The sequence below is a fragment of the Megalobrama amblycephala genome, linkage group LG8, assembly GCF_018812025.1.
Source record: "Megalobrama amblycephala isolate DHTTF-2021 linkage group LG8, ASM1881202v1, whole genome shotgun sequence".
In the NCBI taxonomy this organism is placed as follows: domain Eukaryota; kingdom Metazoa; phylum Chordata; class Actinopteri; order Cypriniformes; family Xenocyprididae; genus Megalobrama; species Megalobrama amblycephala.
In genome coordinates, this window is record NC_063051.1 from 7,175,183 (window position 1) to 7,203,156 (window position 27,974).

Below are 27,974 nucleotides of genomic sequence, written 5' to 3' on the forward strand. Positions count from 1 at the left end.
AATGTGATATATATATATATATATATATATATATATATATATATATATATATATATATATATATATATATATATATATATATATATATATATATATATATATATATATATAAAATTAAGAATACCACTGAATTAAACAATTGATTCAGGGCCAAATTTCAGAATTCATGATGCATTACTAAACAATACAAAGAATTAGAGCAAATGTATACCCCTCATTTTAAACAAAATTAATATTATATATAATATATGACATTAAAATGGTGTTACCATATATTATAAGAGAACAAAAAAAAGTCAGTTTGGTGCAAATCATTTATTCCTCTGGGATCATATTTGTTCTTACATTTTGTAAAAAATAGTTAGCAATAAAAGCTAGGGTAGGAGGCTGAAGTGAGGGGTAACAAATATTTTGTGTAACTGCATACAGTATATATATACCATTCTTAGACACCAGAGCACGACGATGGGACCATTTCCACACAGAACAGTAACCTGAAATGACTTACTGTACAAATACAATGCTCACTTTGGCACAACCCTCTCTGTGATCAATTGACAGCACATTCAAATGATGGCACCTTACAACAATGCTTTAAAAAAAGACCAAATATTATGATGGAAAACAACACGGTGATGCGTAACTGGTGTAAAGATATTCTTTATAACCAGCCAGGGCTACGTATGGTTAAATGATATCCAATGACTAAACATGAAGGAAAACTTTGGAGTGTCGACTTGCTAAAAAAAAGTAAACTAAACGGACTCAATTGATCATATGGGCCAAGTGCAAAAAGTTCGGTGCGTGTCAAGCATTGGGAGAGTTGATCTAGGGGGCGGCGCAAGTGATATTGGGGGGGTTATTTGTGACTGTGTACACTGGTGTCATGGGAGGTATTTGTTCAACAGCAAAAACGTTTGCTAAACCCATTAAAACAAGCTTGCAGCCCTCCTACAATACAGAAAAGGAGGCAGTCTCTTCAGCTGAGGTCAAACCGTGGCTTCTGGAAAACAAACAAACGAAAAAAAAAAGGACAGACACATTTTTAGCACACTTCTCGAAGGACCTTCTCGCCTTGGCCCTGCCCTTGATTCAGGTGTAGGTTCAGGTTTAGATATGGGCCCCTCGTAGCTTGTCTCTTTGCTTGTAACGCGAGCAGGAGCGGAGGCATGCCGTGTGTCTAAGCGTTTTGCATCTCTTTGCCAATCTTGTAGCTGAGGATCTTGTTCCAGTCAATCTTGGTACGGGTGACGGGAAGCTGCCGACGTAAGGCCTTGAAGGTGGTGTCAGACATGGTCTGGTAGTTCTCACTGATGGCCGTCTGAAAAGAAAACGGCAGGGGAAATCTCACTTCACTCGTCATAGATATCATCAGGTGCTATAGAAGAATTCATTTCTTCCTCCATCAAGAGTGATATTCAATGACAGTACTGTAAAATAATGACTAACCAAAAAAAACAACAAAAAAAATCAACTGGAAAACAAACCTGGTAATCATTCTCAGCATTTTCAATGATTTTGACAAATTCCTTGGCAGTCTGTACCTCATTCTGTTGAAATATAAGAGCAAAAAATAAATAAAAATCACTAAATAACAAAAAACAAAAGCAACATATTAGCTCACCCATAATTACTAATGTGAAATTCCGGCTTTATTTCATTTTGGCGATTTTGTCCAAAATTAAACGGATTTGCTGGGCAATTTCATATTTCTTTCCTCTCTTTTTTACTTCTCAACAAAGAAAAGGAAGCATGTGGCACAAACACAACAAAATGAAAAGCAAAAGGAAGAACATCAGGTGTTACTGAATTTATCATTCTCATGTTGCCATAGTGAGCATTGGGAAACTGAGATGGTTGTGAAAGTTTATGAGGCAGCAGGCCGTCTAGTATATTATGGCAAGCCAAACTGTACATCTAACATTCACAATTAAAAGTTATTATAATTAATACCAATTAGCTTAAGCAAAGATTCTTTAACAGATGCTTATTCTAATTGTACAGGCTTAAACAAAATCCCAGTTGAGGTGGCTTTAATATATACTACTAGGGTGTGACAATACTCCTGGTTCACGAGACGAGACGATACACGATATTGGGTGCACGAGATGATATTTTAACACCATTTTTAAGAAACCTTCAATGACCCAAATCAATATGACTGGAAAAATAGTCTTTTATTTGACTGAGTCATAAAAGGCAAAACAATACAGGTGCAGTTTGAAATGTTTTAACTAATCTAGTGCTGTCACTAACAATTATTTTGGTGATCGGTCGATTATTTTGACGATTAATCAAGTAAAAAAAATCATTTTTGTGGTAATAAAAATAGACCTAAGTGAACTATAGCCTTTAAAATGTCTTAAAATACATACATAATAACAATGAGGCAATAATAATTGGTTTGAAAGCAAGTAATCATATGGTTTTATTGAACAACACTGTTAGGGCACTATCATACACCGGTGTAATGCGACACCAGGCACGACGCAAGAGTTTTTTGCTAATTTCAGCCTGATGCAGCTATCATTTTCACACCCAGTGCCTGCGTTGTTTAAATAGCAAATGCACTCTCGTCCTGCACTATTTGCAAAACTCGCAAATGCACTACCATAATGGATAGTCATTGCATGTATCAGAATTACCTATTTGCAGTAATGACGAATGAAATTGGCTAATTATTTGACCAATCATGGCAATACACACATATTTGTACTGACTGAGGTTGAGGGTGTCTTCATTAAATATGTAATTAGCAATCCGCCATGGTGCAAGCACACCCGGCTTTCAAAGAGAATGGGAGATGAGACTCTGATTGGTTTATTGCACGTTATGTCCAAAACACACCCATGACTCATTAAGACTTTTGGACCATGCGCCTGGCACACTGACCATTTTTTCCGTCGTTAAACAAGCAAAAGTGTATTCGGACACGCCCTAAGTGCACCTGCGCCATGCACTTCAGACCATGCGCTTAAGATTGTTAAAATAGGGCCATTAAAGTACATAATGTAATATACATAACATAATCAACTTCTGTACATTATGTATTATAACAAATGCCTGCAGAGGGCGCCAATGGCCTGGTGATTATTGTTGTTACATTTACAGCAAAATCAAATCCTTGTTTAATATTGGCCAAATAGCATTTAATTTAACAAGATCATGTGGCCGTCTGTCGGAAACTATTTTAGATTTTAATGTTTAAAATATGGATATTTTTCTTTCACAAACACATTGCTTCACTTCAGAAGGCCTTTATTAACCCCACGGAGCCTTGTGGAGTTTTTTTTTGTGATGGATGCACTGTTTTGGGCTTCAAAATCTCGTCCTCTATTCACTGCCATTATAAAGCTTCGAATAGCCAGGACATTATTTAATATAACTCCGACTGTATTCGACTGAAAGAATAAAGTCATATACACCTAGGATGGCTTGAGGGGGTGTAAATCATGGGGTGATTTTCATTTTTGGGTGAACTATCCCTTTAACTAGTAAATATTCTGATAGGCAATATGCAAATCAAAGAACTCAGCAACAAGAGCTCAAAGAACAAACAGTATTAGCAGATGTACCAAAAAGACGTCATTTGCTTTATCTATTAATACAGCACCTCGCCCATTGTCATTAGCAACGTCGTTCTTAGGGCAGCTGGCAGTTCCTTTATCAGGCAGGTTGTTTGTGTTGTACTGACTCATTAACAGGAAGTCTTGGGTTCAAGGACTCACAAAACCCAAGCAGCTCAGGTTCAAATAACTTACAGAGATGACCAGAGACTCTTGCACATCCTTGTGGCTGACCAGCTGCACATTGCCATCCTCATAATAATGAACCTGGATCTTCAGCACTCCCACCACCTGAGCAGTGGGCTGAGAAATGCTGAACTTCCATTCCGATCGGCAGCGCCCGTTCCTGTATGCAGAGAAATGAAGGAAGTTCAAAGGTTATTAGTCCTATGGACAAAAAAAACCCCACAAGACTGATGACATTACTGGTAGTTTTATTGTAGAAAAAAAAAAACAATGTTGCATGCAATCCTGCATAATTATTCGCACAGAATTACTACTATAGTAGTGCAAAGACCATTCACTATTTAATTCCTAGAAATCCATGTTATGGATATGACATTTCAAAGAAAGATGTACTTTTGTGCCGTTAATCAATGTGTTGTGCTGTCCTTGTGTGTGAAAGAGCAAAGCTAGTTTGTCAGTACAGTGTGTAGGCGACCTTTGCTGTCTAGTGCACCTGTTCTCCATTCAAAAGACATAATTGTATCTAGATACAGTAAGGTCATGATCTGGGTGGGGCAGAGCTCATGTCACACATCTTAAGATCGCATATCATAATTTGAACTGCGACAGGCATAGAGCCTCATTCAAAGCAAAGAGTAAATACCTATTATGTTTTTTTTGTTTTTTTAAACGCTAGGGACCATTCACAAAGAACGAGTTTTTGCTTTGAAAAACACGAGACGCAGGTAGTAGAATGGGGGGAAAACGCAAGGTCTCGAAGACAAAAAATATTTTTGAACTTCTGAACTTCTGCAAAAGACAGAAGACGCAAGCTTAATGCTCAAACACGTCCATCTAGCTTGTTTACATAGAAAAACAATGCAAAAGTAGCACAGTGGAATGGAAAAACGCATTCTAAGAGTATCAGTCAAAAGTCTGGACACACCTATTCATTCTTTATTATTACTATTTTCCACAGTTTAGTACAATAGGCTTTCTGTCAACCAACTTGACCGGGTGCATCCTGGGAAATTCATACATTGAAGCAATTGTTTTAATGGGAATGCAAGGTATTTTCAACATTAACTGGGTTTAGTCTGTGATTTTATTGCAGTCCAAATCAAGGATGTTGATTAATAAAAACACAACATGAAATACTACTGCTAGAAATAATAATAATAAAAAAAGTATCTGGGAACTTTCCACTGAGTTGAACGTATCTGGACTAGAGGTCGACAGCATTTATCAACCTCAGTTAATATTACAAATGGAATCATATTGTAAAGTGTTACCATTTTATATAAATTCAAACAGTCATAGTGTTAACAATAACAGATGTGAATGCGATAACTTCACATCAATATTCACATCAGAGAAGAAAGTACATGGATTGTTTTTTTGTCACGTTTTTGTCAATCATGATTTCTCACTACTTGTGTGCTTTTTCTGAGCGAAACGGAGTGAACTGCAGCTCTAACGGCAGTGCTAAAGTCATGCAAACAGGCCAGGATTTTCATTAAATAAATTAAATTTCAGTTTGTTTTTCACCTAACCCGATCATGTACCCCCAGAACACTTGGAATATGATGCACGTGTCGCATGGGATCATTTTTTAAAGCTTGATGGTGGTCCCTATTCACTGCCATTATTTGGCCATGTGCGAGCAGGACACTTTTTAAATATTCTCCTTTTGTGGTCGGAAAAAAGAAAGAAGGGCATATGGCATTAGAACAACACCAGGGTGAATAAATGATGACTCTGAAGGATAGTTTGCCCACAACCCCACAAATTCTGTCACCATTTACTCACCCTCTAGTTGTTCCAAACCTGTATGAGTTTCTTTTTTATCTGCTGAACTAAAAAGATATTTTGAACAATGTGGGTAAATGTCTGGTTACCAACATTTTTAAAAATATCTTCCTTTGTGTTCAGCAGAAGAAAGAAACTCATACAGGTTTGAAACAACTTGAGGGTGAATAAATGATGACAGAATTTACATTTTTGGGTGAACTATCCCTTTATAGCTATTAAAAACAGGATGAAGGATAAAGAAATTACCAGAAATTTTTGGGCTGAAACTGATGACCCTCGATACAGGCGATGATGGTTTGCTGTCCATCAATGGTTTTCCCATAAACCTAACGACACCAATACAAAAAAAATCAGCAAACGTGTGGCATGAAAACACACTTACTGCTTTACTAAATGTAGGGCTGTCAAACGATTAATCGCGATTAATCGTATACAAAATAAAAGTTTGAGTTTGCATAATATATGTGGGTGTACTGTGTGTAATTATTATGTATATATAAATACACAAAAATTAATGTATATATTTAAGAGAAATATGTTATGTACAAAATATTTTTATTTATATATAATATAAATTACATAAAAATATAAATAAATACTTGTAAATATTTCTCAAATATATACATGAATGTGTTTGTATTTATATATACATAATAATTACACACAGTACACTCACATATATTAGGCAAACTCAAACTTTTATTTTGTATGCGATTAATCATGATTAATCGTTTGACAGCCCTAATTAAATGAGCTATTCCTTTAACATAACCCAAAATGCGATCTAGTGAACTCACAGTGCAGACTCCAGTGGGGTAATGGTCTTTAACATACGCCCTCAGAGCTTCATCACAAGCATCCCTCCACGGCCTGAGGGCTGCTTCACCCTCATAAGACTGCGGGTCAGTCGCCTCTTTCCTCAGGTGGTCAAACTTGAATGACTGTTTCTTACGAGGGTCAAAGAATCGGCCGTGGCCAAGGTCTCCATGCTCTGTGATCAAAACCTGCAGTTTGGAAGCAGTTTAAATTCAATTTGGAGTACAATTTAAATTCAAAATGTTCATAAAGAGATCATAAACTAATCCATATGAATTGAGTGGTTTAGTCCAAATTTTCTGAAGAGACTCGATCGCTTTATATGATGAACAGAATGAATTTAGGCTTTTATTCTAGGGCTGCACAACGATTAATCGCGATTAATCGTTTGCAAAATAAAAGTCTGTGTTACATAATATATGTGTGTGTTTGTGTATAATAATTATGTATATATAAATACATGCACATACATGTATATATTTAAGGAAAAAATTATATTTATATATAAAATATTATATGTAATATAAAATATATATATAAATATGTATATTTATTTATACATGTATATATTTCTTAAATTTATATATACATAATTATTATACACAGAACACACACATATATTACGTAACAGACTTTTATTTTGCAAACGATTAATCGCGATTAATTGTTGTGCAGCCCTATTTTGTTCACATATAAACACTGAAGTGCCAAAGTGTTAGTTGCGTAGGTGTCAACAGGGGACAGAAAGCTCTCAGATTTCATCAAAAAGATCTTCATTTGTGTTCCAGAGATGAACGAAAGTCTTATGGGTTTGGAACGACATGAGGGTGAATCATTAATAACAGAATTTTCATTTTGGGGTGAACTATCCCTTTAAGGTGACTGTCTCTATGTGAAGTAATTTCATGCACATTTTTGACAAGCAGTTTCCAAACACAAACATCATTTTCTTTGGAAAAATGTGCACTGGTGAATCATGCACAAAATTACAAGGAATGAGTGTTAAAGGGATGGTTGAGCCAAAAAGGAAAATTATGTCATCATTTACTCACCCTAATGCCATCCCTGATGTATGACTGTCTTTCTTCAGATAGGCACAAAGATTAAGAATTTTTTTAGTCCATATAATGCCAATGAATGGGTGTCACTTGGTTGACACTTGAAAAACCACACACAGAGATCGTGACGGTACTACTTCTCGCGCAAGCTTCACAACACACTTATGACATTATAGACAGTATTCCAGAATCAATGATTTATAGTTAAAAAAGTAAAAAAATTAGTATTTTCTGTGAACACACCTATCATTTCACTTCAGAAGACATTGATTCAATCCTCTGGGGTTGTATGGATTACCATCATGATCTCTGTGTGTTGCTCTTCAAGAATCAAACAAATAGCAGTCTTTCAATGGCATTATATGGACTCGCAGAGATGGATTATTTACCTAAAAGTCTTTGTGTTTATCTGAAGAAAAAAGTCATATACATTGTGGATGGCATGAGGAGGAGTAAATGATAAGAGAGTTTTCATTTATGGTTGAATCATCCCTTAAAGAAAGTAAATAGGGTCAATTTCACTTCATGTCAATGTTAATCACCTGATCTTCACTTCCATCAAGTTTAGCAGGTGTGAACTGATCCATATTGTACTGGGCAAAAGCACTGTCACAAACAGAAAACAATGTTTAGTATCAGATTTAAAATTTACAACATTAATGGTTAGTGATTCACAAAATCTTATTAAGGACTTTTGATAAAGCCACAGAGCTAAATATAGCACTACTCCATAAATATATTCATATTGTGAAGGGGATTCTAAACTGAAAGAGACACTGAAAACTGGATGTGCATGAATGCCTGTGTTGGACAGAATCTTGGCTGAAGAAAACAGACTTATGAAGGAGACGAGAAGGATAGTAACATAATATGCATTCAGATAGTACAATAAATACAGGCTACTCACTGAGCCGCCCCTTCCCTGAGCAGATTGTCATTATTGAGCAGTAGCCGCACATCTGAAAACAAAGAAAAGGTGTCATGTGATATCATGTGAACATTATGATGTCAGCGAGTGACACTGCATATTAAATGTACAGTATTGTTGTTATAATGTAATTCCACCTAACATGCACTACTGTTAAAAAAACTTGGGGTCAGTAAGTTTTTTTTTTGTGGAAATAAATTAATATTATAGGATGCATTGAACTGACCAAAGTAACAGTCAATACCTATATAATATAATAATAATAATGTTACAAAAGTTTCTATTTTGAATACATGCTGTTGAACTTTCATCCATCTTTTGAACTTATTTATAAAAAAAAAAAAATCCTGAATAAAATGTATCAAGGATTACAAAAAAAAGAAAAATCAAAATTGATAAGAAATGTTTCTTGAGCAGCAAATCCACAAATTAGAATGATTTCTGAAGGATCATGTGACACTGAAGACTGGAGTAATGATGCTGAAAATTCAGCTTTGTCATCATTCACGGGAATAAATTACATCTTAAAATATATTACAATAGAAAACAGATATTTTAAATTGTTATAATATTTTACAATATTACTGTTTTTACTGTATTTTTAATCAAATGAATGCAAGCTTGCTGAGCAAAAATAGACTTTTTTCAAAAACATTCAAAAATATTAAGCTCTTAAAATGAAGGAAGTGCAAAATATGCCGGGGGTGCTCTGTCTTTTTGATATCTGTATACATTTATCATGAACTTTTTACCATTGAAGACTTCGTTGAACTCTCCAGGGGGAGCATGGATGACAAAATTTGCAGCAATGCGGACCTGTGGAAAAACAAATGTAAAACTTATGAAGAAAATGTGAGCGCTGCTTGCACATGCAAAATTCATCTCTAGAGTTTATTTAAACCCTACACTTTCAGAAACCCACGAAAAACTGTCACTTTCAAGAATGGGTGGGGTGTTATGCATATACAAACTAGTTTTATGAGACATATGCATTTCCAAAGACTCTTAGAGCCACAAACAACTTAACCAACACTTATCGGCTAAACGATGTTGGCACCTTTGCGCTTCCTTTGAAAACAGGTCAAACGATGCCTTAGTAACTGTGCCCACATCGGGTCACTCCTTAGAAGGCGGCAGGGTTGAGGCTTTTCTTAGCAGTGCACATGTAAGCATAATGGGCCAGGCAGTGACACCGAGTCCTGCATTGGCTCCATGGACGACTCCCATTCGGGACTCTTTCCAGAACCTCTACAGGGTCTGTCTTTACTGACAAACCTAACAAACAAATACTGTAAAAACCACCTGTTGAATATTCTGTCCACAATTAACTATAGTCAACCTGCAAATAAATCACAATAATAATAACGGCCAATTTGGTTACGTTGTCTGGAAATGCAATGGATTAAATTAAATTGTAAGAATCAAAGACATGCAAACCATCTACTGAAGAAAATATGTCACAACTTGCACATCGTAAAACAACTTTAAATTCTGCGGAAAGTGTAGACGTTATCTAGGATGATGCCTAAATTTAGTTTCTCCAAAACATTCCTTGCATCGAAACTAAAATATGTGCAACAAAATCACGACTGGTCTTGACGTTTTTCTGACGGTTGCCATTTCATCAAGAGACGATTTGTGACAACGATTTGTGGTGTCTGTCAAAAATACGCAAGGAAATATTTTATATCACGGAAGCAAACACATAAACTAGCTTCCAACTACTGTTTGGAGATCAGTTTTTTCAAATACATTAATACTTTTATTGAGAAAAGATCCACTGAATTGATCAAAAGTGACAGTAAAGACATTTATAACGTGACAAAATATTTCTATTTCAAATAAATGCTGATCTTTTGAACTTCCTATTCATCAAAGTATTCTGAAAAAATAATAATAATAATGCATGCACGGCAAAAATGGATGTTTTCTTGCATAACAGCATTTCTAAAACCTAAATTTGCTATGGATGCAGAAATAAAGCACACATTCACATTTTCTGTTCCAGTCACCATGACAAAAAGAATTTGGTGTTCTTGGTTTCCTTGTCTAGTCACATGCTCAAACATTTTAACCTTGATTACTGATAAGCAGTGAGGTTAAATTAATGAATTACTGTAGTCGATGCATTAATAACTTGCCCACACAATATCTACAGAGTGTATGAATGAATGAAGCATTTACATAGCACTTTATTATGTACTACTGTACACCCAAAGTGCTTTATAATCACATCAGCCTCAGATTTCTGCAGAATTTGAATGCCTGTAATTAATGAAAATCTACAAATGACTATAGAACAACAGCCTGTTTTCCACTGGTATACTTAAAGGATTAGTTCACTTTCAAATTAAAATTTTCCTGATAATTTACTCACCCCCATATAATCCAAGATGTTCATGTCTTTCTTTCTTCAGTCGAAAAGAAATTACGTTTTTTGATGAAAACATTCCAGGATTTTTCTCCATATAGTGGACTTCAATGGAGCCCAAATGGTTGAAGGTCAAAATTACAGTTTCATTGCAGATTCAAAGCGTTCTACACGATCCCAGATGAGAAATAAGGGTCTTATCTAGCGAAACCATCACTCATTTTCTAAAAAAAACAAAACAAACAAACAAAAAAAACCCATAAATGCTCATCTTGAACTAGCTCGTTTCTTCTTCTCTCTTATTCCAGCAGTGTAGACACTGCTAAGTGTATTACAGCCCTCCACAGGTCAAAGTTATACTGTCATATATACTACTTGCACTAGCATATTGTATATGACAATTCAGTTCAAGTTCAAACTTTGACCTGTGGAGGGCTGTAATACACTTAGCAGTGTCTACACCACTGGAATTCAAATAGAGAAGAAGGGAGCTAGTTCAAGATGAGCATTTATTGTTAAAATGTATATATATATATATATATATATATATATATATATATATATATATTTTTTTTTTTTTTTTTTTTTTTTTTTCCCTCCCCCGAAAATGAGCGATAGTTTCTCTAGATAAGACCCTTATTTCTCGTCTGGGATCGCTGTAAACTGTAATTTTGACTTTCAACCGTTTGGGCTCAATTGAAGTCCACTATATGGAAAAAAAAAAAACCTGGAATGTTTTCATCAAAAACCTTAATTTCTTTTCGACTGAAGAAAGAAAGACATGAACATCTTGGATGTTATGGGGGTGAGTAAATTAACAGGAAATTTTAATTTGAAAGTGAACTTCGGGTTTTTTTGTGGTTGAATTCTCTGTCTTGCTCACACTTTTAGTAGGAAGAACGAATCTGCTCATTTCCCATACAATTGCTTTCAATTAATATGGCAAAACACCTTCTAGTTCACAAAAATGTCCAGAAAATGACATCTGTGAGAGCCAAAGATTGCCTAACTTGTTCTGTGCTTCAGGGCAGAGTCAATGCTAAAGAATGTTGTTTTTTTTTTTAAGTTATTATAGGTATAGGATAATAGTGTTGGACACACTATTTTAGTATGTTTCAAAGTTTTAAAGGGATAGTTCACTAAAAAAAAAAAAAATAAAAAGAAAATTCTGTCATCATTTACTCCTCCTCAAGTTATCCCAAACCTGTATGAATTTATTTCTTCCACTGAACACAAAAGAAGATATTTTCAAGAATATGGGTAACCAAACAAACAGTTGATGGACAAACAGTATGGGGGAAAAAATCCATTAACTGTTTGGTTACTGACATTCTTCAAAATATCTTCTTTTGTGTTCAGTGGAAGAAATAAATTCATACAGGTTTTAGGATAACTTGAGGAGGAGTAAATGATGACAGAATTTTCATTTTTTTTGTGAAATATCCCTTTAAAACTTTGAAACATACTAAAATAGTGTGTTAAACACTATCCCATACCTATAATAACTTTAAAAAACATTCTTTAGCATAAAAAATGTGCCCTCAGGCACAGAACAAGTTAGGCAATCTTTGGCTCTCACTGATGCTAAACAATATATCAGGGGTATCTAAATGACACATCTATGCTTCTCAATCTTGAGCAGTTTGCAGCTGCAACAAGCTTTCCACATCTAAGCATTTCTGAAATGCTTCTTCCCTCCTTCAATTGGCCTCAACACGACTGCTTCGCCTTTGCAGAGGCGGAGGGGAACATCCGCACATTAGAACAGCCCGTGACTCGCATCGGCACGGTGGCAGAGGGAGAGGGCGTGAGACCGGAAGAGCCGCGCGCATGTAAGAACATGCAGAAAGAGGGCTGGGTCACCCACACTCAGCTGAGAATACAAACAAGACCAGAGCTGAGGTTGCGCCCCTGTTTCAGTGCAAGAAAAGTACTTCCCCTTGGGCTTAGTACACAAATCCAAAGCGGCAAACGAAATGAAGCCATTTATATATACACGATAAGATTAGAAACAAATACACACACACATATATAGCAACAGTGATCTAAAATAAGTTTGTTATATGACACTCAACTGTCATAACATGCTAAGTTATATGGCAGAGAATAAAAAGTACATTACTGCAAATATACATGCTGTTATAAACAACATATAAATTGTTAATCTTGATGAAGTGATTTTTCCCTTATTTAGATGCCTCACCAGCCAGCCTCTACTAATAGTCCGTAAACTCAATAATACTTCCGATGTTGATGTGAAACCGCTTAATATTGTCCCACAGAATACATTTTCAACAAGTAACAAGCATATTAATCGCTAATCTCAGTTACCATCTACACAGTCCAGCGTCTCTGAGAGTGCGATCATCGATTAGATCGAGTTTCAGTTAGCCTGCTAGCTTCCTTAGCACGCTCTTCATCGCGGATTTTATAGACTTTAAAACATCCAGTGTGCATAATAACATATACGACATGTTCATGACAATATAAAAGTTCTTCATGTGCTAATAAAAGACAAGAGAAAATAAATCAGGAAGCCTGAATAGATAATCATATACCTTCTCCTCGTCGGTAAGCTGTTCCTCAAAGTCCGCCATCTTGGCTCAATTGGACCTGCCCTGTCAAACTGCATCACGGGAAAACAATCATAAACATGACAAAAGAGTTTAAAATTGCATATTTACCTACTCAACGTTATGTTTAGATATTGTCGTTTGTTTATTTCACTTTGTGTGCAGCGTAAGCTTTAATTAAAAATATATTAGAATGTGTTTTTAGCAGAAATTTCTCTGTTTTTTTCTTTATGTTTTGATTCAGTAAAGATTTAAGACTGAAAAAGTATTAAAGCATTTGTATTTAAGCGAAATAATCATTTACAGTATTATCCAAGCATATAACCTGTCGAAGATTACGTTTTTTTCATATATTTTGTAACCTTTTTTTACTATTTATGCTCTTGAATTTCCATTATACAAGTATATTGTTTGTTGTTCTTAGTACCAAATATTAAAAAATCTTGAAATACCCGAATATACAAGATTCTATGTTTTAAAAGAAATAAACACACCTTGTTTCTATATAATTATAGTAAACCAAATATTTAATTAATTATTAGTATTAGTGTTATTGTCTTACCTTGCTTTAACTGCTCATATGTCTAAATTTGTCAATTATATATTGTCTGCTCAATAATTTTTTTTCCATATTTGGTTATGCATACTAATAATTACTGGAATATATACGTTTCTCTGATTTGACGGAAATGAAGACGCCTAGTTTCTAAAATAAAGATCTACCAATCTTCATTGAATTTTGAATTAAACAATCCCATCCAGGTAATTAACTATCCATGAAAAGCGTTGTTCCCATACGGATGTTATGTAACGCCAGGCTTTTAGGGAGTGTCGCAAAAGAGTGTTTCTCATAATGAAATTTTATTTACACTTATATTGACTTGTAAATGCGAAATGTAAAAAAAATGAACTCACTTCTATATTTAAGTTGTTTATGGAGTGATTCAGCATTCAAGCAGTCAAGTCAATTATTTAAATAGTGAAGAAAATGTCATGGTTCCTGAGTGCGGTAATTTGTTGATGTACCCTTGCTCACCGTTAGGCTGCATTCAGTCAGTTTCGATTCCGGAATTGCCTAGACTAGATAACATCCCTAACGTAAACTACTGACACATAAACATCACCAGCACAATGCCTTCTCTCAGATCATCATACGAAGTAGGGCTTGACTTTCTACAGTTTCTGGGGCAGAGGATCTCGAAAACAGACATTAACGAACTTCGGGATATTTACAACTTTGAGTTCAAAAGGTTTGCAACAGTGACCCAGAGTCACCGGTTCAGAGTCTGGCTCATCTGTTTTACAAGTTTTGCTCTATTTTGTCTTTGTAATCTTGTAATAATAAAAAATAGTGTGCTTTGTATATGATCGTTTCGTTTGTGTATGATATTATCGACCTGTGTCACCATGTCTTTTTCTACCTTGATGCAATAGCCTTGTTTTTCCAGGCTGAACTCATTTGCATGTAATTGTTTGTTTTCAGGGATGGAAGACAAGACCCCACATTTTCCAATGTGATCAATGCCTTAAAAGTTTTCAATAAAGCCACTACAGGGAATGGGAAAGTCATGTTTCGCTGGAAACCAAAGGTGAGAACTTAAATGGTAGTATTTTGTGTCTTTGGGTCAATTTCTGTAAGCTTTGAGCTCTCCTAGTGTACTCATAAATGTGATAAACTAATTAACTTCAGCATCAAGCCATTTCATTTTGATTTTTAAGGAAGGAAGATAAATCATATTGCATTTTCATCTCTCTTCTGTCTCTCTTCTCCTGACAGGTGCGAGTGTACTACTGCGATCAGTGGAAGTCCTTCGCAAAGCAGAAGACCAAAAAGTCAGCCACAGATTCTGTCCCAGCACCCTCTTCCTCATCTCCTCCGATCACGAACCCTGTCCTGACTCCGAAGAGGAAGCTCGCTTCAGAAATCCTCAACAAACTCCGAGTGAAACGGTGATCATCAGAGATATAATTTGCATGTTTTTTGCTGGCTAGGAAAAATTAATTCAACTTTAAAAGTAACATATAATTCATGTGATGTGTGAAAAACTAATAACGTGATGGTAATCACAGGCTTCCCTTCTCAATGGCACATTTTTCTTTTGAAACTCATTGTCAGATGTGTCTTTGTTTCAGAGCTGAGCTCATCAAAGACAAAGGAGGTGTTGAAATAACCTCTGACCCCAAGGCCACCAAAGGGAAGGTTACATTTACCATCAAGGAGCTAGGGAAGCTGTTTGTGGTGAAGTTTCACATCGTAAACCGGGGCGAGAGCTGCGTCTACTTCACGTACTACACAGCCTTACACAAGATGCGCTGCTTTACTCTCGTGGATAAGAGGAGAGTGAACCGTGTTTCTCCTCTTCTTCTCTGTCCAGGTGAGAAAAACATAATCTAACTGGTGGATCCAAAATGGTCAATATTCATATTCATTCATATTTGATGTTCCTTATGGTTTATCAATATTACATTAGATTTCATATATTCACATACTCCTACTCCATATATTAATCCTCATCATATTTTCAAGTATGTATTTACTCTTTAATGTACTCCTTTATGCTTATTCTTCTCATGTATGCTTGTTATATTCAGTTGTTCTTCAAAGTGTTCCAATGTGACAGGTCATGTTGACACGTTTGTGGTTAGATATTTGACGCCTGCCAAGTACTGCAGAAGCGATGGTGTTTTCAGAATTAGTTTGCTCATTTGAATTTGATGTACCTTTGTATCAAAATATGTCTGTTTGCATTTTTTCAGACATGTGATAATGCGAGATCTGCAAAATTCCCTTAAGGGTGTCGAAACAACCCCTTGTGTATCTATTTTTGACATTTGAGCAGTCTATGACATAATGGATAAATCCATTTGACCTTTTCTTATTAGACCAAAACATAAGTTTGAGTGGGATGTAAGTTTTCCTATGCTTATGGTATAAAATGGACTGGGTCTTTGATAGTTTATATTTTCTTTGCTTTTCTTTACTTCTTCTTTGCTCTTTTTGCTTCTCGCATCCCTTCTGCATCATCTGCTTCTCCTCTACCTCTCATTTTATTCTGCAAATGTCTTAATTTTGTTCCTTCTTTCTCTAAATTCTGATCTTTATCTTCATCTATTAGATACAATACTCTAGATTTTATCATTAACTACTTAATTAATTTGTTTGTCTCTATAACTTTTAATTAATAAATTTGTTATTCCTTATTCAAATTTGATCTCTGACTTAATCATTGCCGGACTGCCTGGATGTCATTTTCTCAAGTTTTTGCATCACTTGATAGATAGATAGATAGATAGATAGATATGAATAAATGAAAATGTATATAGGTTGTAAGACGCTCACAAAAATGTCATATTGATGTCTTCTGCTAGGTGAGAGTTATGTTGTTGAAGTGCGATACAACGTCCACCATCATGGACACTTTCCAGCTACCATGTACTTTGAGTTCTGCCCAGAGGCGGATCCTCCTGGAACTGCTAAGCCCTTCTGCGTAGTCCGGGAACTGGAGGCAGTGGTTCAGACCGGACTAGCTGGAACACTGGGCCCAGAGAGCCCATATAACCCCAAACAGAACAGACGACTCCGTCCAGAGAACAGGATTGTGGAAGAAGGGGTACCACCTGAGAGGTTATCTATCTATCTATCTATCTATCTATCTATCTATCTATCTATCTATCTATCTATCTATCTATCTATCTATCTATCTATCTATCTATCTATCTATCTATCTATCTATCTATCTATCTATCTATCTATCTATCCATCTATCCATCTGTTAGTCTGCCTATCATCTATCTCTGTCTTCTATCTATCTGTCTTTTATGTATCCATCTATGTATGTGTTTGTCTGTCTATCTATCTATCCATCTGTCAGTCTGTCTATCATCTATCTATCTATCAATCTGTCTTTTATGTATCCATCTATGTATGTGTCTGTCTGTCTATCTATCCATCTGTCAGTCTGTCTATCATCTATCTCTGTCTTCTATGTATCCGTCTATATATGTGTATATATATGTGGATTGTGGAAGAAGGGGTACCACCTGAGAGGTTAGATATCTATCTATCTATCTATCTATCTATCTATCTATCTATCTATCTATCTATCTGTCTGTCTGTCAATCCATCTATCAATCTTGTTGTCTTTTATGTATCCATCTATGTATGTGTCTGTCTATCTATTTATCTATCCATTTGTCAGTCTATCATCTATCTGTCTTCTATGTATCTATGTATGTATCTATCTATCTATCTATCTATCTATCATCTGCCTGTCTGTCTGTCTTTCTTCTATGTATCCGTCTATATATGTGTATAAATCAGTCGTTCATCCATCCATCCATCCATCCATCCATCCATCGTTTATCTATTCTATCTACCTTTTAGCACACTAGCAGCTCACTTCCTAGTACGGTAAGCTGATTCAGTGTTGTTGAATCACTCTTCTTCCCATTCTGTTTTGTTATAGTTCCATCAGACATGGTCTGGAGATTGTAGTCAAGTTGAAACAATATAATTACCCAGTCTACTTGAAGGAGTTGGCCAAACACAAGCTGGAGGACTCCAAGCACCTATCACCCTCAGTAAGACAGCAACTTCCCAGAGTGAGGCAAGCAAGCATGGACACTTTTAGAACAAAGAAATTTTGTTAAAAACACAGCTTTCTCTCTCTCTGTGTGTGCATTGGTCACTGACATCTGTATGTTCTCAGGCGAGTGCTGGACACTCCGCTTTGCATGAAGATCTACACTGAGCACTTTCACCTCCTTCTATACCTGGAAGAGATTCAGATGGAGGTGGACATCAAGAAGTATGATCTCTATGGCAAGACCATGACCCTCGACAAAGCAAACAAAAGGTTGCTTGTTCTCAATGTGAGTGAGAAGTAAAATGATTTCCAATTGTGTTCTTGTTTATGTCAGATGTTGCAACAGATATCATGATGTCAGTCGCAATTTTAGGAATTTTAGGTAATTTTTTCATTTTCATCTTTGTCTCTTTCTTTAACTTAGGTACCAGGGGTGGCAGAGAACAGACCGTCCGTACTGCGAGGAGATAAACTGAATGTGTGTGTGTCAAAGGACAGGAACCAGCCCGTCACAGTCTATGAAGGCTATGTCCATTGTGTAGAACTTGAGAGAGTTAAACTCGGCTTCTCAAACAAGTAAGAAATATGTAATATTACAAACAACGTTAACGTGATTCATAGCTTCCATAGATAGTAACTACGTTGTGAAATGTTTTTTTTAAAATGTATTATAAATATTTTAATTAATAACTTTTTTTTATTTAATTAATAATATGTAATAAAATATTATTAAATAAATCTCAAATTAATTGTGTATATATATACACTACTGTACAAAAGTTTGGGGTCAGTGAGATTTTTATTTTATTTTTTTTTAAAGAAATTAATACGTTTTTAGCAAGGATGCATTAAATTGATGAAAAGTGACAGTAAAGACTTTTACATATTTACAATAAAAATCAATTTCAATAAATGGTGTTATTTTGAACAACTGTTTTCAATATTGATAATAAGAAAAGTTTCTTGAACAGCAAATCAGCATATTAGAATGATTTCTGAAGGATCATGTGACACTGAAGACTGAGGAGTTAATAATTTAAAATAGAAAATATAATAATATTATATTAGTGTATATATAATATTTTTTCAACTCTTTTTCAAACTTGACAGACACTAATAGCCTTCATTAAGACCATGAACTAAAATTGCTATATTACAAAATTATTAACAAATCCTTAGCTAGAGAGTTAGACATTTTTGGTTTTAGAAAAAGTGAAAAAAAAAAGTGATTCCTTTTTGGTTCTGTGTTTGTAGGCTTCTCAAGATGTTTGTCAACAATATGAAGTTTGATGTGGAGTTCAACATCAATCGCTTTCCCTTGAAGCTTCAGCACAGGGCGGTGGAGCTCGCTGTCCATCACAAACTGGGCAATGTGCTGTTCCCCTCTAACAAGGGCATTAAACACACTGCACTACCACACCTGAGGTCTGCACACAAACACACTCACACACTTCTGTTTATGGACAGCTACAGTACATCTGCACATGTGTTAGGAATTTCCTCCTTGATGATGTCATGAACACAAAGATACTGTAACTTGAGCTAAATGTATCTATGTAAAATATGAAAAATAGTGGTCTCAGGTCTCAGACTTTTAGCCCCCACTGTGTGTGTGTGTGTGTGTGTGTGTTTTAATAAAGTCTTATTGTGTTCGCCCCCCAGAATGTTCAACAAAGATTTAGAGAACAACCCTGAGCAGAAGGCGGCAGTGCAACACATCCTGTCAGGCACATCCAAGCCAGCACCTTACTTGATCTTTGGACCCCCTGGTACAGGCAAAACTGTCACAGTAGTGGAGGCCATAAAGCAGGTGAAAGCATTCATGAGGACTACTTCATGTGTTTATTTCAGCATTAAACAGCTGTGTGACTCATGACTTATGTGTGTTTGTTGCATCAGGTGAATAAGTCCGAGGCCACGACCCATATCCTGGCCTGTGCTCCCTCAAACAGTGCCTGTGACCTCCTGTGTGAGAGGTTATTAGGATATGTGGACGGCCATCGCCTCTACCGACTTTATGCTCCCAGTAGAGACCTGAAAGCTGTACCGCAGAAACTGCTGGTAAGACATATGCATGGGGTATGTCTGGAAATGCCAAACTACCATTCTAATCCTATTCTTTGAATTATGTATCATGTACACAAATGTTCTGTGCACAATGCAAGAATACAATGCAATGCATTTTGATTTATGATTGACAAATGATTATTGGATATATTTAAATATAATAATATTTTGTTACATATTATTTAAATGTAAAAAAAATAATAATAAAAATATTACATAGTATATCTATATTTAACATGTATATTATTATATATTAATATTATTTAAATATGTAATATTAGTAAATTGTTATATTAATTTATGCATACATATATAGTACAGTCCAAAAGTTTGGAACCACTAAGATTTTTAATGTTTTTAAAAGAAGTTTCGTCTGCTCACCAAGGCTACATTTATTTAATTGAAAATACAGTAAAAAACAGTAATATTGTGAAATATTATTACAATTTAAAATAACTGTGTACTATTTAAATATATTTGACAAAGTAATTTATTCCTGTGATGCAAAGCGGAATTTTCAGCATCGTTACTCCAGTCTTCAGTGTCACATGATTCTTCAGAAATCATTCTAATATGCTGGTTTGCTGCTCAATAAACATTTATGATTATTTTCAATGTTGAAAACAGTTGTGTACTTTTTTTTTCAGGATTCCTTGATGAATAGAAAGTTCAAAAGAACAGCATTTATCTGAAATACAAAGCTTCTGTAGCATTATACACTACCGTTCAAAAGTTTGGGGTCAGTAAGAATTTTTATTTTTATTTTTTTGAAAAGAAATTAAAGAAATGAATACTTTTATTCAGCAAGGATGCATTAAATCAATCAAAAGTGGCAGTAAAGACATTTATAATGTTACAAAAGATTAGATTTCAGATAAACACTGTTCTTTTGAACTTTCTATTCATCAAATAATCCTGAAAAAAAATATTGTACACAAATATTTTGTACAATTGTACACATTAAATGTTTCTTGAGCAGCAAATCAGCATATTAGAATGATTTCTGAAGGATCATGTGACACTGAAGACTGGAGTAATGATGCTGAAAATTCAGCTTTGATCACAGGAATAAATTACTTTATATTATGTATTCAAATAGAAAACAGTTATTTTAAATTGTAATAATATTTCACAATATTACTGTTTTTACTGTATTTTTAATTAAATAAATGTAGCCTTGGTGAGCAGACAAAACTTCTTTTAAAAACATTGAAAATCTTACCGATCCCAAACATTTGAACTTTAGTGTATTATAATTAGAATAGAATATGATTAGAATATGTATATGTGTGTGTGTAAAACAGAATATATGTATTCCTAAATATCCATTCCAACAGAAACACAGTAACTGGAGTAAAGCTGATGGCAGCTTCCTGCTTCCAACTAGAGAAGTTTTGATGAACTACACAGTCATTGTGGTTACACTGGTCACCGCTGGAAGGTACAGCACGCCCATCATAACACTAATATTGCACCTGAATCTTGTTCTTTTCTCGTTGTGCGCTGTATCGTAATAGTCCTGTCATATTCTCTGTTAAGTTACCTTGTGCCAGCTAGGATGTTCTGCTGTGGTGGCTAAAAATGAATATCTATTTGTGTGCTCTTCAGGCTCGTGTCAGGAGGTGTTGCTAAGGGTCATTTCACACACATTTTCATAGATGAGGCTGGACAAGCAGTGGAGCCTGAGTGTCTCATCGGGGTTGCAGGTAAAAGAGGAAGGGTTGGGAGAGGAGGATGAGAACATGAATTAGAACACAAACAGATTGTTTATTTCTTCATTGCGCTCGCTCTCTGTGCCCAAGGTTTGCTCGACCCTGTGAAGGGCCAGCTGGTTTTGGCCGGAGACCCACAGCAGTTGGGCCCCGTTTTGAGATCCCCACTGGCACAACTACACGGACTGAGTACTCAAAGATTTTTCACAAATTTTTACATTGGTTTCTTCTTCTTTAAGGAATAGTTCACTTCAGAGTTTAAATTTCCTGATAATTTACTCATCCCCATGTCATCCAAAATGTTTGTCTTTCTTTCTTCAGTTGAAAAGAAATTAAGGTTTTTGAGGAAAACATTATAGGATTTTTCTCCATATAGTGGACTTCAACAGTTACCAATGGTTTGAAGGTCCAAATTGCAGTTTCAATGCAGCTTCAAAGGGCTCTACATGATCCCAGCCGAGGAATAAGTGTTATATTTAGCGAAACAAAGTCATTTTCTAAAAAAATTATATACTTTTTAACCACAAATGCTTGTCTTGAACTAGCGCTGCGATGCGCCACGCATGACGTAATCACATTGGAAAGGTCACGCGTTATGTAGGCGGAAGTACTAAGCAAGTGTTAACAAAGCAATTGTGCAAAGACTAAGTCAAAGTTTTTTGCCTTACCACGGTACTTCTGCCTACGTCACGTGTAGTGCAAGATGAGCATTTGTAGTAAAAAAGTATATAATTTTCTTTTTTTTTTTAGAAAATGACTGATCGTTTCGCTAGATAAGACCCTTATTCCTCGTCTGTGATCGTGTAGAGTCCTTTGAAGCCGCATTGAAACTGCAATTTGGACCTTCAACCCATTGGCAACCACTGATATCCACTATATGGAGAAAAATCCTGGAATGTTTTCCTCAAAAACCTTCTTTTTGACTGAAGAAAGAAAGACAAACATCTTGGATGACTTAATTCTGAAGTGAACTAATCCTTTAACTCAGACTTCAGTCCTAACAGATATCGTTTGATATACAACAGGTCAGTCCCTCCTGGAGAGGCTAATGAAACAGAACACTCTGTATCAGAAGAGCCAGGATGGCAATTCTGTATATGACAGCCGCTTCGTCACCAAACTTCTCCGCAACTACAGGTACTGATGGGGCTATTTTTTCTCCCATCAATTTTTGATGTCATAAGTGATGACAGATGTCTTATTGTTAAGTTATTCTCACCCCATCCCAGGTCTCATCCCGCCATCCTCAAGATCCCCAATGAGCTCTTCTACGAGAATGAGCTGCAGGTGTTTGCAAACCAGATGGAGCGGGAGGCCTTCTGTCACTGGGAGCATCTCCCTAAGAAGGTACCAGACCACTGTACAAAAGCTCCTTTTCCAAGATGCAAGAAGCAAAGAAATATGCTGTTTTTTATACATAATTATACTAAGTGGTGTTGAATGCTTCAATCTGATTGGTTGATGAACGTTTTAAGGTGTGCAATTATTTTAAGGGAAACGCACGGCTAAAGTAGTTCTAGGCAGGTTTTGACCGCATTACGTCCATATCACTTCGCCAAATGATCTAAGTTATTTCAAAGGTCCTTACAGTCATAAACGGCCAAAACCCACAACAACGCTGACCAAGCAACAAATATAGTAAAAAATAGGATAAAAACAACAAATTATTTCCATGTTTTTTCCCAAAAAATGATGTTTTATTATGTATGGAAAGCACATACTCTTTCTCCTGCTCTCTCTCCCACTCAAACGCTCACATGTAGAGTACAGACGGACACACACTTGCACAGAAACGCGTTGTCAGTGCTGCTCTGATGATTTTATCTGTAAAATAGTTTAGAAACTTAAAAGCTACATGACATTTCACACTAGCGAGGTAATAATGATGCTGTTCTTGAAGCAGATAAACTTACAGTTTCGCTATTAGTAGAGACGCTGCCGCCAAACACTGTTGAGAAAATTCAGTCATCATTTACTCACCTTTATGATGTTCCAAACCTGTGAACACAAAAGAAGATATTTTGAAGAATGTTGGTAACCATATAGTTGAAGGTATCATTTGTCTTCCATAATTTTTTTTCCTACTATGGAAGTCAACAGCTACTGTCAACTGTTTGTTTACCAAAATTCTTCAAAATATCTTCTTTTTAGTTCAACAGAAGAATGAAGCTGCAATTTTTGTGCAATAAATGAATAAAGCACTTTTATGGTTTCTGTGATGAACAGGGATTTCCTGTCGTGTTTCATGGAGTAATGGGGAAGGATGAAAGAGAGGCCAACAGTCCTTCGTTTTTCAACGTGACCGAGATCGAGGTCATCGTCAGCTACCTCAACAAGCTCATGGAAACACAGGGCAAGAAGGGCCTGCCAAAACTCAGCGCCAACGACATTGGCATTATCGCTCCTTACAGGAAACAGGCAAGACTGAGAAACGTCTTAAAATTGGATTAAAATGTATTCTGTTACTAATGAAAAATGGCAACATATTGAAAAGTAGAAGTTAAAAATTAAATAAATAAAAGGTTCAAACCCAACTTCACTCTTTAACAAAAGGTTTTTTATTCATTTAAGGTGGAAAAAATTCGGAAAGCTCTGAACACTGTGGCGGAGATAAACAAATGGAAAGATATCAAGGTTAGCCTGTGATTTATTTTTTATTTTTTTCCCTCAAATTGCCTCTCTGAATTCAGAATGAGTCATTTCTGCTGCTTGATTATTTGGCTCTTGTAGGTGGGGTCAGTGGAAGAGTTTCAGGGTCAAGAGAGAAAAGTCATCATAGTTTCTACTGTCCGTAGTAGCGTCAACTATGTCAAGATGGACCAAGACTTCAACATTGGCTTCCTCTCAAATGAGAAGGTATATACTTCATCTCAAATTGATATGTTGGATATGCACCTTATTACCAATTTTACTCAGCTAAATCAAGTTATATAGATATACACAACCTTACAAAAGCTTGGGTTTGATAAGATTTTTATTTATGTTTTTGAAAGTCTTTTATGCTCATCAAGGCTACATTTATTTGATCAAAAAAGAAAGAAATTATTCTAATATTCTGATTTGATGCTCAAGAAACATTTGTTATTTTCAATGTTGAAAACAGTTTAATATTTTTGTGGAAACAGTAGTAGTTTTTTCAGGATTCTTTGATAAATAGAACTATCAAAAAAACAGCATTTATTTGAAACAAATCTTTTGTAACATCATAAAGGTTTTACTGTCATTTTTGATCAATTTACTGTGTCCTTGCTGAATAAGAGTATCAGTTTTGTTAAAAAAAAAAAAGGGTACTGACAACAAACTTTTGAAAAGTACTGGAGATGAAAGGGTTAGTTCACCTAAAATTGAACATTTTGTAATTTATTACTCACCCTCATGCCGTTCCACACCCGTAAGACCTTTGTTAATTTTCAGAACACAAATTAAGATATTTAAGTTGAAATCCGATGGCTCCGTGAGGAAGCAATGTCACTTCCATAGGAAGCAATGTCACATCCTCTCTCAAGATCCATAAAGATACTAAAACATATTTAAATCAGTTCATGTGAGTACAGTAGTTCAATATTAATATTATAAAGCGACGAGAACATTTTTGGAGCACCTAAAATAACGACTTATTTAGTGATGGCTGATTTCAAAACAATGCTTCAGGAAGCATCGGAGCACAGTGAATCAGTGTATCGAATCTGCTGTTCGGAGCGCCAAAGTCACATGATTTCAGCCGTTGGCAGTTTGACACGCGATCTGAATCATGATTTGATACACTGATTCATTTATGCTCCGATGCTTCATGAATCATTGTTTTGAAATCGGCCATCACTAAATAAATTGTTATTTTGTTATTTTTGGCGCTCCAAAAATATTCTCATCGCTTTATAATATTAATATTGAACCACTGTACTCACATGAACCGATTTAAATATGTTTTTAGTACCTTTATGGATCTTGAGAGAGGAAGTGTCATTGCTCCCTATGAAGGCCTCACGGAGCCATCGGATTTCAACTAAAATATATTAATTTGTGTTCCGAAGTCTAACGAAGGTCTTACGGGTGTGGAACGGCATGAGGGTAAAGTAATAAATGACAGAATTTTCATTTTTGGGTGAACTAACCCTCGAACAAGAGCTACTGGTTGGCATCTGTGGATTCAAATAACTTTTAGCTGCAAGAGTAAAAGTTAAGAAGTTTATCACAGAAGCTCATAATCATAGAAAAATGAGGAACAGAGGTCAAACGTGTTTCTGACCATCTGTTTGGACTTAGATTAGAGAAATTATTATGCCAGCCAATCCTGTAGTAAACCCCTTCTGTTGCCCACAGAGGTTTAATGTGGCCATGACAAGAGCCAAAGCCCTGCTCATTGTGGTGGGAAACCCAGTTATCCTAAGCAAGGATCCTACTTGGCAGAGGTAAGACCTTAGTAATGTATGTTCCTCTCAGCTTAACCTGTCACTAACCCGATGGCAACTTTAATGCGTTCTGCAGATCACTTACAGAACCATTCTGAAGGATATATGACTTGAATTTAGCAAAAGCTTACTTGAAAATGGCAAACTTCAATCTGATTGGCTAACACAATCTTTTATAACATACCATATTAGCATTTCTTATGCAAAACAATGAGCTAGCTTTACATTGGCCACATGCCTAAAAGGAAAAAATCTTTTTGTTTTTCTTACACTTATATTTAGAAGAAATGCACACAAGTTTGGACTCTAGATCTGTGATTGTTACTAGATTTATTTGTTCATAGATTTGAAACTGGAAAGAGTTCTGTTTAATTTCAGGAAATGGATCCAAAATGTCACACTAAAGGCCAGTTCACACCAAGAACGATATCTGTATTAGCATCCACACCAACACACAATAGCTCTCTGTTTATTATAAGTGCATGCTGCAGTTTTGTCATCTGTCACTGTAAATGCTTGAGCTCTTTAATGGATTCTGATTGGCTGTAAATGTTTTTATCGTTCATCAGCGTAAGAGTGATTCCAACGATATCGTTTCTCTGTGCATTTATTGTTCCAGTTGTGGTGTGGACTTTGCTATTTTTTTACATTTAGATCGATTTTTAGATCAATATCTTTATCATTTTAGTTATCGTACTTGGTACTTAACTGATAATCTATTCTGTACTGTATGCAGTAGTTTATTGGTGTGTATTTGATTGTGTAGGTTTATCCGGTACTGTGAACTTGAGCAGGGCAACACTGGCTTTGACTACAAAGATGCTGAAGGAGAGGAGGATGTGGTCAGCCGGCTGGCGTCTTTAAAAATCAGCTCTGATGGTACACAGCCTTACATAACACATCCAGACCTGAAGTGTGACTGTATTATGTACTCGTATGACTCATTGCGTGTTTATGTCTAGATACTGACGAGAGCCCACTACAGCAGCATGTGCACCCGGAGTGGAGAGCTGAACAATGAGGACCAGATTTACAACAATTAAATGAGACAATCAGTTTACATCGGGAGAAAATGGGAAATCAATTTATTTTTTATCAGTAAAGCAGTATTGAATTATCACAAACTCATTTAATGTTGATTGCAGCCAGTAAAATGATGCATATGACTGATTCATTTCATAATTCAGCAAAACAGTCAATTTATATACTACTGAGATGATCCTGGAGAGATTCTAGCACTTATGCAAACTGATGTAGATCAAAGATCAGTCGCAATATTGCTTTTACTAATCAACACACTGTCATTCAAACAGCTATGTTTTATTCTTCTTTTTCAAAAATGTATTGTTTCAAATCTTCATAGCACTTGATCACTTTACTGAAAGTCATTAATTGAAACAGTGTTTCTAGTAAGTAATAGGGTCAAACATTTTTTAAAATGGCTAATAAAAACAATTTAAAATGACTGTCTCAGTAATTGAAAATGTATGTCAATATGCAACTGCAAATTATGGCAATCTACAGTACTGTGCGAAAGACTTAAGCCACCACCGGTTTTGTTCTTTTAGCAATGTTTTAATGACCATCCATATTTATTTTTCAGTATCTTTATTATGATACAAACTGGAAATATGTACACAAAATGTAAAAAAAAAAAAAAAAAAAATTCAGCATTTAGTGTGACCTACTGTCACATGTCTCCTGGATTTCCATTTCCTCAAAGAAGAAATTCGGAGAAACTTCACATCAGATTTTGAAAGTTTTCTTGGCCTTCCAGTCCTTTTCCGTTCCATTTAGGTTTAAAGGGATAGTTCACCCAAAAATGAAAATTTGATGTTTATCTGCTTACCCCCAGCGCATCCAAGATGTAGGTGACTTTGTTTCTTCAGTAGAACACAAATGATGATTTTT

General features: G+C 35.6%; 2 protein-coding genes across 2 annotated transcripts; one reads left to right on the forward strand and one right to left on the reverse strand.

Annotated features, from left to right (window-relative positions):
- Positions 1–300: 300 nt before the first annotated feature.
- capza1a (capping actin protein of muscle Z-line subunit alpha 1a) lies at positions 301–13,909 on the reverse strand. Its single transcript, XM_048198985.1, has 10 exons — positions 13,852–13,909; positions 13,275–13,342; positions 9,098–9,161; positions 8,325–8,376; positions 7,960–8,023; positions 6,341–6,547; positions 5,790–5,869; positions 3,762–3,912; positions 1,488–1,550; positions 301–1,321 (listed from the first exon to the last, which is right to left on the reverse strand). Exons 2-10 carry the CDS (start codon positions 13,311–13,313, stop codon positions 1,181–1,183), a joined length of 861 nt encoding a protein of 286 aa, XP_048054942.1. The 5' UTR covers positions 13,314–13,342; positions 13,852–13,909; the 3' UTR covers positions 301–1,180.
- A 415-nt stretch (positions 13,910–14,324) lies between these two features.
- mov10a (Mov10 RISC complex RNA helicase a) lies at positions 14,325–27,529 on the forward strand. The gene is made up of 22 exons (XM_048198982.1): positions 14,325–14,539; positions 14,773–14,878; positions 15,067–15,239; positions 15,423–15,664; positions 16,659–16,914; positions 17,756–17,896; positions 17,999–18,161; positions 18,300–18,451; positions 19,130–19,300; positions 19,538–19,685; positions 19,775–19,936; positions 21,280–21,383; positions 21,551–21,648; positions 21,745–21,843; positions 22,680–22,791; positions 22,884–23,001; positions 23,881–24,072; positions 24,226–24,288; positions 24,385–24,510; positions 25,975–26,063; positions 26,830–26,942; positions 27,026–27,529. Exons 1-22 carry the CDS (start codon positions 14,421–14,423, stop codon positions 27,082–27,084), a joined length of 3,006 nt encoding a protein of 1,001 aa, XP_048054939.1. The 5' UTR covers positions 14,325–14,420; the 3' UTR covers positions 27,085–27,529.
- Positions 27,530–27,974: the final 445 nt, after the last annotated feature.